General features: G+C 39.7%; 1 protein-coding gene across 1 annotated transcript in view; it reads left to right on the top strand.

The window, feature by feature from the left end:
- Positions 1 to 6,414: 6,414 nt before the first annotated feature.
- The window catches only part of Gucy2f (guanylate cyclase 2F, retinal), a 98,822-nt gene continuing 87,891 nt past the window's right edge, over positions 6,415 to 17,345 (top strand). The window contains 4 exon segments of the mRNA XM_027934292.2: positions 6,415 to 6,426; positions 8,713 to 8,789; positions 8,791 to 8,912; positions 8,915 to 9,457. Coding sequence (XP_027790093.2) covers positions 6,415 to 6,426; positions 8,713 to 8,789; positions 8,791 to 8,912; positions 8,915 to 9,457 — 754 coding nt within the window.

The raw sequence follows: 17,345 nt of genomic DNA, 5'->3' as shown, positions 1-17,345 counted from the left end.
CCTCCTCTGAGAAGTGTCTGTTCAGGTCCTTGGCCCATTTGTTGATTGGGTTGTTTGTTCTCTTATTGTCTAATTTTTTGAGTTCTTTGTATACTCTGGATATTAGGGCTCTATCTGAAGTGTGAGGAGTAAAGATTTGTTCCCAGGATGTAGGCTCTCTATTTACCTCTCTTATTGTTTCTTTTGCTGAGAAAAAACTTTTTAGTTTGAGTAAGTCCCATTTGTTGATTCTAGTTATTAACTTTTGTTAAGCCACTTATTTTCATGATGTGGTTCCACCACTTACATCCCAAATGTCTATCAACTGATAAACAAGAGTGGTATATCCAATGAAGTGAAATGTTATTTGGTCACCAAAAGGAATGAAGTACTGATGTGTGATGGGACATGTGTGAATCTTGAAAATAGCTTTCTCAATGAAAGAAGCCAGTCAAAAAAGACCACATGTTGTATGATTCCACTTAAATTAAATATCCAGAAAAGGCATAGAGACAGAAAATAGACTGGTGGTTGTGTGGGACTAGGAGGAGGAGGGGTACAGAGTGATTTTTAAGCAGACACAGGCTTTATTTGTGGGGATAATAAAAATGCTCTGGAATTGGAAAGTGGTAATGGTTGTACAATCTTGTGAGTATACTAAAAAATAAAACCTCTGTATACTTTAAAATGATGAATTATATCTCAGTTAAGATGTTATAGTAATGGGTGTCATATTAGCATCCTCCATTAAGTAAAAGTCATTTTTAGCCATTAACATCTCAGTCTTAACCTCAGGAATCTAGAACAGGGTTCTTAATGAGTGATGTTCAGAACACAGATACTGATAAGGAAAAAAATAGGTGTAAGGTCTGGGAATGGAGGTGTGTGTGTGCCTAGAAGGGTGTGGGGAAAGTTGGGGGTCTCAGAAAGAAAGAAGTGCAGGTCCTTAATGGGAATAGAAGAGGGAAACAAACTTCACCTACTTTGAATTTTTCAGGGAGAGAGCCTGGATCATCTTTCATATTGTGGGCTGGAATCACAGCTGATGAATGTTCTGGCATTTAGAGCTGTCCTGGAGAAAAGGCAATTTGTAGTTATTAGAAGGGAAAAAGGAAGAACATAGAGGCAAAATCCAAGGTTATGTGAGTCTGACTTTGAAAGGTAGAAGGAGGCAGTAATCTATGGAGGATGCATTTATCCAGAGATATCTAATTATTTGCTAATCTCTGGGTCAATGCATGTAGCTCAGCCCTAACTCGTCTACAGGTGGGATCAATTTAAAGGATTAGCAGTGTCACTCTAAATCCTAATCCAGGTCTTGGTCTAGGGATGCTGAAGCATGGTTTTAAAAAGGTTTACTAGCCCTCTCAATTATTTACCCTATTAGTGGGATTTATCAATAGACTGGAGTCCTTGGCAGGATTATGACTGCATACAGGATGCACAGAAATGGACATATTGAGATAGCTATGCCAGAGATTTGCATATGCAGGCGGTAAATTAAAGACATTTGAGCAGTGAATTACATGGTGAGTAGTTGACAGCTCTTGTTTATAAGAATGATTTTAATGAGGGAAAAACACAGCCCACTTATGAGCTCAGACTCTGAGATATGTTAGTTTTGCTGCAGTATGTAGTAGGAAAATTAAAGAATGAAAGACGGAAAGGAAAGAAAGAATGACACGGGGGAAAAGGCTTAGAGACACTTTTAAATCAAGGTTTGGGTTTATAGGCTTTCCTCCAAGCTTTCATTTGGTTTCTCTCATGAGTCTTTTTTATTTCTTCCTGATGTTGTCTTATACAAGCTGTTAACTTGATTCAGGCTGTAACTGCAAAGATCAATCATCCATAGAAGTCCTCGGCTTGACAAGTTAAGATGAGGAGCCATTTCCCTCAGAGCTATTTGTCATAGTCTTTCTTTGTATATGTTTAAAGAACAGTGTTTTCCTTGTGAAACCAGGCTTCCCACCAGATTGTGAAAGTTACCTGAAATAAAATGATGCATCCCTATACTCTAGCCACTTTCCACGGAATCTGATCCCACGCAGGTATTCATACCTGGGTTACCTAGGCAACGGCCCTTGAATAACTGTGGGTCAACAGTATTCTATTTCCAAAATTTCATACCTTCAGCTTTTATCTTAGTTATGTCCATATTTCTCATTAACCTCAGGGAAGTCTTCAGCTGAATTGTTTTGAGGCAATAGACAATGTCTTTTGCACAAGAGCTCTATAATTTTGTCTTTAAATCCAAACCAGTAGGTGAAGCCTTAGGGCATCCTTCCTTCCTTCTTCCTCCATCCTTCCCTCCCCACTCCCTTTCAGGTTTTCTCTCCCTCCCTACCTCCCCACCCCCTTTTTTTATGAATAAGTTTTCTTCTGTAAAATCTTGGGTTGGGGGATCCAGACTAAATCCTACAGCAATAGAGATTTCTGATTCTGCAGGGAGTCCTAGAAGAATTAGAAATATTACCTAATGCATGGCATAGATATCAGAAAGAGTGTAAGAACAAACTTTCAGCTTGGGGATTGTTTACCTTGCAGTTTACAAAGAAAAAGAGAAAAACTGAGAATGAATGCCTAGGGGTACTATTTGACACATGGCTTGAGGAAGGTCCTATATCATAAATGGATAGACTTGGGAAATACTTAAAATGAAAAAGCATAATTTTTAGAATTTGGGATGGGGGAGGCATTGTGTTTAGGATGAATGACCTGGATTATAACATTAAAACACCAAGCTTATACCTAGAACAGATAGCTGATCTCTTTGATGTGAGGGTTTCTAAAAGTGGTCCATCTCTCTTTGCCTACTGGAAACTTATGTTTGATATTATTCTAATAATCAAGATTAACTATTTTGGTACAAAGATGTCCCACCCTTATTAGAAATGAACATCATTCGTTGGCAAGGAGTAGGGTAAAGTGTCAAATCTTATCATTTATTTACCTGTCTGTGCAAATTATTTAAGTAGATTTTTTTCCTCAGAGTTGTTTTTTTTTTTTTTAAGAATTTTTTAAATATTTATTTTTAGTTTTTGGTGGACACAACATCTTTGTTTGTATGTGGTGCTGAGGATCGAACCTGGGCCGCACGCATGCCAGGTGAGTGTGCTACTGCTTGCGCCACATCCCCAGCCCTCGGAGTTGTTTTTGTCCCCATTAATGGGGGGACAAAGAGAGATGGGCTAGAAATTTGAAGGCAAACTTTGCCTATTGGATAATTTTGCCAAAGATGGATCCTGATAAAGGCTTTAAATAGAGCCTTTTCAAGAACATAGTAATATAAAACATTTCATTTGTGCTACATATCTCCTCTTCATTGTTTATTCAACAAATATTTGTTGAATATTTACTATGTGTCAGGCATCATACAGGGCACTGGAGATATAAAAATGAACAAATGTAAGTGGGGGACTTACAATCAAGCATAGATTATTGCTCTCCCCGCTAATATACTTGATTGCTTTTCCTGATGAGACTTCTTGGCCAGGTCTCTATACTCCCCACCCCTTTTTTGTAGTTACAGTCCTAGCATAACTGTAGCATAGAAAGAAAGAGGGGCCTTCACATCATAGGTACTTTGATAGAGGATTTTAGGCCCAAACCAATCAGGAACTGGATTTTCCACATAGAAGTAAGTAGAAACCATGTGGGGATATCCAACTCTAGTAAGAAAGTTATTGGAGCACCAAAGGGAAGGTGATAAACTCAGAATGCAGCTTAACAATTGCAGAGGTTTAGGAAAGTAACTGCCTGGAGAAGTACAGAAGCCCAGCATTAATGTATGTCAGAGAAGAAATAGACATGGAAGGTCCTATAGTCCATTTTAGAGGGAACAAAAGAGAGACATAGAGGAGGGGAACGATTTGTCTAATGTCAAATGGTGGGTCAGTGGTATAGGTGGATCCTGGACCCTAGTCTTCTGATTCCCAGTACACTTATTTATTTTGGGGGTGGGAGCAACAGGGATTGAACTCAGGGGCATTTGACCACTAAGCCACATCCTCAGCCCAATTTTGTATTTTATTAAGAGACAGGGTCTCAGTTGCTAAGTGCCTCACTTTTGCTGAGGCTGGCTTTGAACTCATGATCCTCCTACCTCAGCCTCCCAAGCTGCTGGGATTAAAGGCGTGTGCCACCAAGCCCAGCCCCAGTATACTCCTCTTTTACAGTTGTATTTATTGAAAGATAATTACATGCTTATCATTGCCATTATCATTCTAACTTCTTTAGTTCTTAATCTCACAAGAATGAAATTAAATCTACCCCTATTTTGCAGATGAAGAAATTGAGAATTGAAGCTATTATTCTAAAGGATATACTCCCCAGACTTCCATTCTTGAAGACAAGCATTGGCTTTACATAGAACGCAGTGTGACTAGTGGCCCCAATCCCCAGATATGCAAACAGTAGGCCTTGAGTCATGGGCAAGTGTGCCATCCCAGATCTGGGCTTAAACACCAGTGGCAGATTTCTTCTAGTTGAATATTGAATTTCTGATGGATCTTTCTAATTTATTCTGTCCCTCCCCTTCTTTATCTAATTTAATCTTTCATGAGGGACTAAGGAATATTTTTAAGATCACAAGTGAGTCATTGAAACTCGATTTGAATGGCATAGAAGGTATTATACTGGTAGTCTCAATGACTTTATAGAATAGGGGCTGTCTGTAAGCATAGTACAGTGCTCCATCAACTGGTGTGCAAATTCCCCTTCTAAAATGCTGTGCCTCAGGCAAGTTACTTACTCTTTCTGAGTACTGGATTCCTTATCTATAAAAGAATGCCACTACTATATATAACCATAAAGCTCTTATAAGAAAAAAAATTTAAAAATGATAATTATTCCTACCTCTATGTTCTGTGATGAGGGTTTTTTTTTTTTTTAAATTAAGATTATACGTGAAAAGAATGTAGCCCAGAGTTTGACTCTTAGCGACAACTCAGTAAATTTTATCTTTGTTATTCCATGTGGTAATTTCTAACTTAAATGTACAAATTCTGGGGAAGAACCTGTCAGACTGGTGTATTGGGGGAGAAGAGGCAGCCAATTATCTTCTTAGTCCATTTTGTGTTGCTATAACAAAGTAACTGATGCTGGATACTTGAAGGAAGAGGCTAATTTAGATTGCTGTTCTGGAGACAGGGAAGTTCCAAATCAGGCAATTATATCTGGTGAGGACCTCATACTCCATTATAACATGGTAGATGGCATAGCATGGCAGACATGCATGAAAGAGTAATGAGTGAGTGCATGTGAAAGAGAGGCCACATGGCAAGAGACTGAGGAGAGGTGTCAGGCTCACTTTGTAAGAACACACTCTCTTGATATCTAATCCATTCCTGTGATAGTGAGAACTCACTCGCTAAAAACAAAACAACAACAATAACAACAACAAAAACCCTAATCCCTTTTATCAGCCTAATCACCCCTTGAAGGTCTCACTGCCTCTTGCCATTACATTGGAGATCACACTTCCACATAAGTTTTGGCAGGCCCAAGCCACATCCAAACCATTGCAACTCCCTTGCTTTATTGCTGTGAATAGGGTTCAACTCCCCATATAGAGTTGCCCTCCTTTTTGCTCCCTCCTAGTGGTTGAAAGAGTGAGAGCCTATAAGGACAGGGACATACAGTTCAGTATCCTTATTATAATACAGACCATAAACAGGGGACCCTTCAATGCTACTCCAGAGGAGCAGTTGCTTCTAGAGTTCCCTGGCTCCCAAATTTTGCCAAGACACAGAAAAGACTGGGGCTGGAGGAAGGTGGGAAGAGAAGCATGTAGCTCTTGATTAGAGCCTGGCTTGTAGTCTACAACTTATACTTCATTGTGCTTCAACATAGCACACCAAATAGATCTATTGGAAGAGGGGAAGAGGTTGGACTATATTATCTTTGGGGTTCTAGGAATAAATTTGAGGTATTACACACATAACCATCTCAGAACTGCTGTTCTACTACCTCCAAAGCATAGTTGAAGTTCCTCCCTTGCATCCTACTCACCACTCAGCCTCTGGCTCATGCTATTTTGTGATAGCTCCTTCCCCAAGTCTTTCTTGACCATTATTTAAACTCGACTTCACCTGTGTATGAAGTTGGGCATAGCATTATAGTGGGTCTTTAAGATTTATCAAATGTAAGCTGGATGTAGAGGTACATGCCTGTTATACCAGTGATTTAGGAGACTGAGGCAGGAGGATGGCAAGTTTGAGGCCAGCCTCAGCACCTTAGTAAGACCCTGCCTCAAAATAAAAAGTCAAAAAAACTGGGGATGGAGCTCAGTGGTGAAGCATCCCTGGGCTCAATCCATAGTATGGCAAATAATAATAATAATAGTAATGATAATAATAGTAATACTAATAATAAAAGGTTCACAGGTGTGTCCCAGATTTGTGTCTTGAGTAGTCAGGGTTTCTCACAAAATTAGGGATGAGAGTCGAGGTAACAATTAAATCGGTAGTACAGGCAGAACTGTTGCTGGCAATACATAACCAAGTGAACTTGACCAGCGCATACCAGTGCTGATTGTCACTCAAGAGGGTCATGTCATTATTTTGATATGTGATTAGAATTAAGGATTTACTAAGACTTTTCCTCATTAACATCTCTCCCAAGCAATTTTTCTTATTATGTCTACTGAGGTTATTCCTGATCTTGGATCAACTTGAATGTGTTATTAATTCATTTCACAAACATTTATCTGATGCCTACCAGGTGCTGGGCACTTGGCTAGGCATTAGGGCTGTAAATGGACTCTCTAGGAACTTGCAGTGTTTAGTGGGCTCTGTTCTCCATTGATAGTTGCCGTCATTGTCCTTCATTCCATATGGTTAAAAGTATGAGGTCCTGTAAGTATAGAGATGTCAAACAGTTCTGTATTCTTGCTGCAACACAGATCAGAAATAGAGACAGTTTATAATCAGACTGATATCTCTCTAATGGGTACAAGTATGAAGCACTGATGGAAATACAATGAACTCGATCTGGGGTGTTAACTAAGACTTCACAAAGCAGGGAACACTTCAGTATGATCTGAAAGGCAGAGTTCATCAGGAGAACCTGAAAGGGGAGAATGGGAAGAAGGAAGAGGGGATTCCAGGAAGAGTGAATGGCATTTTCTGAATCCTAGGCTTGACAGCTGATGGAACACATGTCTGAAGAACTACATGATATTTACTATAGCATGAAGAAAGAATGAGGGAGATGGGTTGTGGAGAAAGACAAAGGCCAGAGACTTTGCATATGTCATCCTGAAAGAGTTCTGTATGTTTGCTGACTCTACTTCATTAATTCCCATGCATTTTGTATTCATCGTGGCTCATCAACTTGCATCCTTACTCTCTGGGTCCAAATCCAATGGATACCTTTCTATCTTTAGCTTACTTGACTTCTTGGCAGAATTTGATGTTCATAAACACTTTCCATCCTCAGAGTTTCATCTTCCTTGCACTGGAAACTACCATCATCTTCTGGATTTTGCTGCTTTTCTGGGCTTTTAAGTTTTCATTATGACCTCTTTTCTCTCCAACTGATCTTAAGTGTTGTGGGTTCTCACAGTTTTGTCCTTGATTTTTTAAAAAAAAAATTTTAGTTGTAGATGTATATGCTGTGGTGAGGATTTAACCCAGTGCCTCACACATGCCAGGCAAGTGCTGTACCTCTGAGCTACAGCCCCAGCCCCTTGTCCTTGATATTTTTAATCTTGGAGGAATTCATCTTCATTCCTCTAAATCTTCACTACTACTCTCTTGGTCTGGCATCATTTCTCATGTGGATTACTATATCACCTCCAAATTGGTCTCCCTGCCCCTGTTATCTTACCCGCTTCCAACCCATTCTCCATACTGCTGCTAGAGCGAACCTTTAAAACGGAAATATGATAATACCATTTCTTTACTTAAAACCATTGTCTACAGGGTTGAATCATGGCATAAGGGACTTTTAGTGATCTGACCATTGCCTTGGCTGATATCACAGACCCAAATAGAACAAATGCTTTGGAATTCTGAGAATCTAACACCATAAACATATTTGAACCTCTGAGTGTTTATGTATATTGTTCCTCTTGCCTGAAAGCCTCTTGGCTAACTTGTTTTTCAGTACTCAATCTAGAGAGGCCTCCCTTCTCTTCCCTCCTCTCTTTCCTTCTAATCTGAATTTAGGTAATCCTCCTTGTCTTCTTTTATGTGCACTATCTGAACCACATTCTACTCTGTATCACCATTATCTGTTTATACTCCTCTCTCTCCAGGAAGGTATTACGGGGGAGAAATGGACATATATAAAACTGCAGTGATGACAATAATATGACCAATATAGTGCTAATGAAGTGCCAGGCTTTTTTATAAGCACTTGTTATATGTTAATCCAGGTTATCATCAAAACACATTAACAGGTGGGCAGATATTACCTTAGTTGAATCAACAGGACTTGATGATGGATTTAAGGTGAGGTATAGGAGAAGGAGTTTTGGTAATTCCAAGAGTTTGTGATGGAAACACATGAGTGAACAATGGATGAGATAAGGAATACAGGAAGAGGAGGATTTTTGGTTGGAATGGGGGACAGGATCTTTCAATTTGGGACACTGCCATTCTTTTATAATTGATATTTCCAGAAGTTTCAGAAATCATGTAAGTTACAACATTTTTGTCTGAATGACAGGCATTGGAAGCACCACTGTCCATCTCAGAATAGCAGAATAACCCTCTGGTATTTTATCATTAGCTTGCTGGAAGCAGGAAGGATATATTCCTGGGACCCTGGCCATTTATTTTCCTTATGCTTTGGTTTGCAGTTCCCAGCACTGTCAAGAAACCATGGCCTTGCATCTTTTAAGCTCAAGTGGTGCTTGTGCCTCCTGGCCCGTATGTCTCTCCTGCAGCAGGTGTGGGCATTCTCTGAAGAGGTAGTAGTGGTGGGATCCCTTGAGATCCCTTGTTCTCAAAGGCCCTGCCTGAGGTTGCTGTTCAATTAGCAATTAAGCGAATCAACCGGGACCCATCATTAGACCCGGGTTACTCTTTTGAATATGTGATTCTCAATGAAGACTGCCAGACTTCAAGGGCCCTCTCCAGTTTCATTTCCTACCACCAGATGGCCTCAGGATTTATTGGCCCTGCCAACCCTGGCTACTGGGAAGGAGCGTGGCTCCTGGGAAACAGCTGGGACAAAGGGATTTTCTCTTGGGCTTGTGTGAATCGTGAACTAGACAATATAAAGAGCTACCTGGCCTTTTCTTGGACACTCCCTTCTCCCATCTGGGTGCTTTTAACTGTCATGAAATATTTCCAGTGGGCTCATGCTGGAGTAATTTTCTCAGATGAAGACATTTAGTTACACACAGGCAATCAAGTCGCAAGTGCTCCTCGGAGCCACAGCCTACCTGTAGGGGTCGTCCTGACCACAGGACAAGACAACCAAAGCATTCAAAAAGCTCTTCAGTGGATTCTCCAGGCAGACAGAATTCGCAGTGAGTGCTTTCTCTCAACTGAGGTTTAAACGTGGTTTCAGTAAAAGATATCAAAACCTCCACAAGGTTTTCTGCCCTAACACCATAGGCTAGCACATTCTTCCCTAGTTCTTTACATGTTTGCCCTCTTTCACTCACACTCAGACCCCAAGTCTCCTGTTTCCACAAAACCTAAAATCTCACAGATTTAATAGAGGTACAAATAACTCCGACTCAAATGCCTTGGGGGCCATTGCCTGCTCTCAGCACCTGGGTGGAGAAGAATGGTATCAAGAGTCCTGTAGCCACACATTCCCTCTGTCCTTAGAACCATGGTAGTTTCAGAGTAGCCAAAAGAAGATGTTCTTATGGCTTCATTTTGGTCTACTTTAACTCAGGGGAGATTTTTCTTTGACTCCCTTCTAGGCATTTTCCTTCCTAGGTACCCAGTGCCCTTGTGTCATCACATCTCACTCAGATCCTGTCTTTCTCCACACTTCCTATGATTCCCTATCCCCCCAAACAGGGCTTGTCTCCCTGCAGCATATAGCTAATTGATACAGAAGCACCTAAGTTATAAATGAAAGCATATAAAATTGAGAAGACTGCCAAAATATTAACATGTTTTCCCTTACATGGAAAGTTTAATGTTCAAAGATGATTCTTGAAAATACTGGGTAGGGAATTAGAGCAAATTATATTCCATGCTTTTATAATTATGTCAAAATGAATCCTAATGTTATGTATAACTAAAAAGAACTAATAAAAAAGTTTTTTATGGACTATAAAAAAGATGATTCTTGCAGAAACAATGGCACATTGTGAGGCAAAGAACTTGACCCATCGAAGCTACGGTCACCAAGGCAAATTGAGTAGAATTGAGGGTGGGGAGACTTCCTGGTCCTCTGGAGTCAGACCTCTTTTACTTACACTTACCACAAGCCCTTGTGACACTTGATTTTGATCTTTTTCTATTCTAGTTTTTTTTTTTTTTAAATCTCCACTTTACTTTTTCTGGAAGTGACAGTGATTTGTGGGAACACTGTTCATTCACCCATTGCAGCCATTCCACCACTTTAGGAAGGATAGCTCAGAAACTCCTTGTCAAACTGATTACTTCTAGGATTAGTCCTGGTCCCAGTCATTTCCTCAACATAACAATAGGCTTGTTAGATAGAGTATGGTCCAGCTTAGGGCTGGCTTATAACCAGAAGCCCATTTTAAGTTTCAAGTGTCTCCAGTATAGGACCTTAATTATGATCATTATGAGAGGATGAGGGCAAGAGTTTTTAGTTCCAGGAACTACAGTAGTCTGCTTCCAGCTCCCATCTACAAGATCCTATAATATTAAGCAATCAGTGTGGCTCTGATTACTTCATAATAGAGCTTGATATTTCCAATGCAGAGTACAGAATTATTTTTAAAGATATAAAACCATTTCCAGAGAGGAATCATGCCAGAAACAGGCTAACATATTTAGTATTGTAACTTTATAATATGTTACAAAGCTTCGTGAAGCCCAGGGTCTCTTGCAAGTTTACATTCCATGAGTGTTTCACATCCCACCCATTCTAAATAGTATACTTTGAAATGACATTTTGGCCTCTACCATGAAATGTTAAATAAATCCAGGCCCTGAGGCTCTTTAGGCTGTCAGACTGAGAGGAATTAGGATTGAGTGCTCACCACCCAAAACCCCTTTGAGGGAGGGAGGGAGGAAGCAAATGTATATATTATTGCCCTACCATTAGAGATCCATTCCTTTAGGTCAAGGGTTCTCACTCTGACTGCATGCCTGAGTTGTGTGGACTTTCCAAAATGACTGTTGCCAGAGTGCCACCTCTAGAGATTCTGATTAAATTGGTCTGTGGTGGGGCCCCAGAAAAGGCCTTTTAAACAGCTTCCCGGGTGTTTCTAAAGTGTAGTCAGAGTCCAGAACCACTGTTTTAATTAATTCGTTAATGAAAATGCAAATGGATGTTCCTTACTTGAAGTGGCCAGTCATTTTTGTCTTAATATGACTTTATTTCATCAGATTGTTTTCTTTGTAACAGTTTGGGTCAGCCCACTAAGGAATGGAAATCTGGAGATTAAGAGGAAAAAAACCTAGAAAGAATGATTATGGAGAAAAGAAAGACTCTGAGTAGTATGGACAACAGAACATGGAGGAAGAAATCAGAAAGTGTGATAAAAGGGAGCAAAGATCAAGTTCTGCACTTAGGATGTTTTTCCTCTGGTTTCTGACAAAACAGGCAGTTTCAGATGAGGCATATGGGGGACCTCAGTGACTTGAGTCAGAATATGAGTAGGGGTGGGGAAAGAGAAACTGAGTTGTCATTTGGGTTGCGGACTGAGTATGGGGTGACCTCAGGCAGCACAAAGTTCAGTGTTCAAAGGGGAGTATATGAGTATATGATACCCACAACTGGTACAGCTGGGTGTTGGCATGCCAACTGGTGGGTAAGATGTGGTAGTGGGAGTTGTGGAAGAGAAGTGTTAGAGTAAAATACACTTTAGCATTGTAGGCCACTGGGAGCATGGAAGCAGGATCCAGAGAATAAACAAAAATAGAGTATTACGGCTCTAGCCAAGTGGCCTAAAATTTAGGGCACATTTGTAGACATATTTGAAAACTGGAAATCAAATGAGAAACAGCCAGAAGCCAGTGAGTATGAATCAGGCCAACATCACAGTGAGGAATATGACAACACACCAAGTATAGCCCACACCAGCCCAAATCTCTAGTGAATTTTCCATCTCTTCTCAACTAGTGGGACAGAAGCTGCCAAGTATCCCTGGCTGTTATCTATATCAAACAAGAACAACAACAAAAAAAAAACACTGGGATTTTTGTGTGACCTCAGCTGAGATAAGCCATATTTTGCTGGCTATGAGGCAACTTCTTAATACTGTGGACCTCCAAGTTAACCTTCAGAGAAGGACTCTTTGTGGCATATAAAATATAGTGGAAAGGGGCCTTTTCATTTGGAGGGACTTGGAAATATCTAGGATAATAGAAGTAGTTAGCAGGTCGGTGGTGATAGGGAAGGAGGGGAGAGAGTAGTGGGCTATTACTAGCTGGTATGCTACTTCTGTTTCTTATAATATTAGTGGTTAGGAAATATAGCTGGCACCTTATTGGGGTTAGAGGAAGTGTCTTTCTCAGAAACAGGCCTAAATCATGTTTACACAGTACCAAGGCAATGATAATCTTAATTGTAAAGTAACAGTAACAATAATAATAGCTTTAGGCACTTAGAAAGGGAAACGACATGCTTCCATAGAGACAATTAAAGCAACCATGACACTACATGCAAACAGCACTCTACAGCTTATAATGCTTGGCACATAGACCATTTCATTATTTATCTCTCAAAATTATCCAGGAGATAGGGATTTTCTCTCAAGTTTTACAACACCTGTGAGTCTCACAAGAACAATTAGAGAGGAATAGGCATTATTAACATCAAAGAATGGGGTAAAGTCTCAGAGAAGGGGAATTCAGCCTCTTTCAGAGTCTCAACTTATTTCCCGTAAGCCATGGGAGTGATTGCCAATTATTTTTATTTCTGACAAAGTCAAATAAAAGAGATATTGATCAAAGACAAAAACCTCAATTTGTAGTCAGGGATACAAAGTGGGATTATATAGGTTGTGTCCTTTACAAGAGAACTTAGCTGAGTGGGCATGAGGGCCCAAATCCAGTCCATTCTCTGCTCCTCAAACCATGAGCCCTGCTGGAGGTTTTTGTCTGATGGCACAAAAGAGCATTCACTCACCAAGCAGAACACCTGTGGGATTGCATTCACCCAGGAGGGGTTCTTTTTCTCATTTCTACAAAGGTAGCAGGAGACCCTACCTTTAGCTCTTTAGAGAACTTTTCAATTGGCTATTTCAAGCCCTCCTGCTTTCTCCTCACCTTCTTGCCTACCATCCCTTTGCTTGGCTGATTGTGAAATCCTTTCAATTTGAGCTTACCCAGCTGTTGGACCATTTTGAACTCCCTTTAAATCTTTCCAAATTGAGAACACTTCCTTACAATATGACATAGAACTGCCATCTCTTGTTCTTCCAAAATTAGAAACCTTATTGCTATCTTTATTGCCAAGAACCTGGCTAGCTTCTTTCCATCTGTCAAAGACTCTTGTGCATAAAACAATAAAATAACAACAAAACAACAGTGATGATAGCTAATATTTATTGACAGTTTATTATGTGCTAGTCATTTTGCAAAGGCTTTATATGAAGCATTTCATTTAATTCTTGCAATGCCCCTGTAAAGGAAAGCCAATTATTGTTTACCAACTTTATGGATAAGACTTCTGAGGCCAACTTGCCAATGTCACACAGCTAGTGAATGGGAAATATGCATTCAGGTTGGTCTAAAGCACGTATTCTCAAATATAAGTGTGCACCAGAATCCCTGGAGGACTACAGCATAGATTTCAGGGTGTCTCCCTCAGGTTCTGATTCAGGAAGGGTGAGGTGAAGTTTGAGAATTTGCATTTCTAGCAAGTTCCAAAGTGATATTGATGCTGCTAATTCAGGGACTACACTTTGAGAACTGGTTTAATGAAAGACACATGCTCTACTGCCTCCTGTCCACTTGAGGTATGCTTCTAAAGCGTACTCACTTGTGATGCTGAGTTCTGTATATGACATATAATGTATCCCTTCTATTTTTCTATCTTAACTTTTGGGTCTACCAATGAAATTCTCTAAAGTGCCTCAAAGTGTACCAGGTGCCTGTACTGTTTTACTCTAGTGTCAGTAATAGTAATAATAATAATGATATTCATAATACTATGGCCAAAGGCCTTAGTGCTAATAGGAAACTTGGTATAGGATCTTCTGTAGATTAATATAAGCAAATATAAATGGTAAAAGGACAACTTGCTTTTATGAATGGATCCACTATCAGTAATGATAAATTATTAAAGACCCAGCATAAGGGGAAATATCTAAACATCTAGGCTTCCTGCATTTCAGAGGCTTACCAATATATAGCAGTTTAGGAAAAGCTGGAGAAGACACATGTTGCAAAAAGGGGAGAAATATTATAAACTTGTCTCAAGCTGGGAAGCAATGTTAAAGCAATAAATGCAGTTGCAATACTAGTTTAATCAGGCATGAAAAATAATATAACCATGGTCCGATGCAGATAGACTACTCAATGGATGTATGTATGTCTTCCATCATGCTGAGCTATTTGGATCAGTTCAACACTGGTGGCAGTTAAATGGTGGCCTCAGGAATTAAAGCAGAATACATGTGAGGTCTTGTCAAGTGGTGGGGAAAGCTGCACCTCGCTTAGTGAGTGTTCTTAAAGTGTACTGAGTCACATTGGGAAGTGAGGCCACCTGCACCGAATCACTCTTGGGGGATAGTGCTGGGAAACATTCAGATTCCAGAGCCTCCCACCCTCTTCTTATTCAGCCATTTTATAAAGTGGATGGAAAAAAAAAGTGGAGAGGAAGAGACTTTGAACCTCTTTCATTCACAATATGGTCAGATGGGGAAATGAGAGACTTAAGATAAATCTGCGTAAGTCCCTCCTCCTCTGATCTGCTCTCCCTGTTCCTCAGCAACTGTTAAAATAGATTAAAATTAATGTCAGGAAATATCACAGAAGGATTCATATGAAGAATGAAGACTGTATAATGGGGGTTTCTTTGCATTGGGGTCAATGCTGAGGGCTCACAAGTGTGAATATCATTCCTAAGGACTTCTTCAGCATTAGTTAGTGGAACTATTTTCATCTCAACAAGGTGTGAGATGAGGCTGAGTTTCCTCCGTGGAGACCTCCATGCCAGTAATCCATGAGATATGAAGCAAGCTTGCCTTTTGAGAAACATCAGGTCCTCTATCTCAGAGAAATAAAGGATAGAGTATTTCAATAAAGGAAGATAAAAAGAGTGACTTGGGAATTGGCTTTTCTTGGAGTTTTATGACTTTTTATGCTGGGAGCATTGCAGGTGAGAGAGGATCCTACATAGCCAGCCATAGTTAGCCCCAGAGTATAAACACATAGCTGCCAGACAGCTTGAGTGGGACTCAGGTAGCCCAGAGAAAGTGTTACTATATCCTGGTAAGATGTGATCTAAGGAGTGTGCATTTCCTGGTCCATGTTTTGGCTATAGAGTGGCTTGACTGTTAACAATTAGGATGGAAAATTACGAATTAGTATTATTTGTTGACCAGCTGTTGACCCAAGTCTTGTCTAGGTTTTAAGGTTTCTGCATATTAATCCTTTCCTGACAACAACTTATGGGTCAAACCCCATTTTAATGAATGTAATTTTGAGATAATAAAGCTATTTAGTAAAACCATCTTGTAGAACAGATGCATCTATAAATCCCTGTTCACAAAGCACTCAATCTATTAAATTAAGATGCTGTTGTTTGAATTCAGTATTTATGATTTCTAATTTAATTATGTTCAATGGCAAGGACTTTCCATGTTAAAAAAAATCAAGAAGCCTGTGATCATTCCCTCTTGAGGCTTCCATTTCTTCATCTAAAATGTGAAGGGAACAGGTTGGACTAGATGGTCTCAGAGAGCATTTCTAATTATAAAAATATGGATAAATTTTGCATAAAATTCAGATAAATGCCTTTATCTGAAATGTTAATAATGTGAGCCAAGGAAAGAAAAATAGAGAAGAAGTATTCAGGTTGAGGGGGTAGAGTCTTGGATAAATTAATGACATTAGGCATTAAAGACAAGTTTGGTCTCTAACTGCCCAACAAGTATTACTTCCTCCATCTTAACAATCCAAATATGCCCATATCTCACTTCTCAAGAGACCTGTACAAATCATACAACTTCACACCTCTCCTCCTGAAGAATCTTTAGTATTTAAATATTCATTTAAACAACATTCAATGTGTGCATAATATGTACCAGGATATGAAAATTTTAAAAAAGTCTTTTGACCCCAAGAAGCTCATAGTTTCATAGTAGAAACTGATATAAATTAAAAAGGCTGATAAATCTTTACGAACCATGATAGAAGTCAGCTCAGGGTATGGTGGGAGTCTAATTCAGCATTACAAGTCAGTTTCCCTGGAAAACAGTCTGATGATGGAGTTTTGAGTAATAAAGGAAGATTATTGGGTGAATGCTTTTGAGGATAACAACTGTGAGGGAGAATTGGATTGGGCAGAGAGAACTGAACTTCAGTATAGTCACAATGAAGCCCTCATTCTGACCTAAATGGAGGATGACCCTTCAGTGTTGTCCAGAATTGAGTTGAGGAGTCTGGGTATTTCTAGTTCCATGATGGTGGAATGAGATGGACATCATTACCTTAGGTACATGTATGACTGCACATACGGTGTGATGCTACATCATGTACAACCAGAGAAATGAAAAGTTGTGCTACAATTGTGTACAATGAATCAAAATGCATTCTGCTGTCATATAGACCTAATTAAAATAAATAAATTAATTAAAAAACAAACAAAAACCCTCAACAACAACAAAAACAGCAATAGTGATTATGGGAATATCTCCCATCCTCCCATCCCAGTTATTAGGTGCAGGATAGCCCAGAGAAAGGCACACGTTATGATAATAGTTAATAACTATCTCTGGGGGTTGTGGTGTGGGGAAGCCCTGATGTGTTAGTGTTTGATGATTTCCACAGTGATCACTCCCACCATGGCCAATTTCAGGCTACAAATATTATGTTAACTGGCTTATAGAATCCCTAATAATTTAACTACAGACCCTTTTTAATCAGCCCAAGGTAGCATTAGCACACAACTGAAGAGATGTGACCTTGAGAAAGGTGGTTCTCCTTACTGAGGGCAGTTCTCAGTGAGATATTAGTTGCTAACATTCCCAGCAGCTAGGGGGATGAGTGCTTCAGTTCTGAAGTGTGTATCTGGATGGTACATCATAATAG

This window comes from Marmota flaviventris, chromosome X, assembly GCF_047511675.1.
Source record: "Marmota flaviventris isolate mMarFla1 chromosome X, mMarFla1.hap1, whole genome shotgun sequence".
Lineage (NCBI taxonomy): Eukaryota > Metazoa > Chordata > Mammalia > Rodentia > Sciuridae > Marmota > Marmota flaviventris.
Note: the sequence above shows the minus strand (reverse complement) of the source record. Positions and strands in the feature narration are given on the sequence as shown.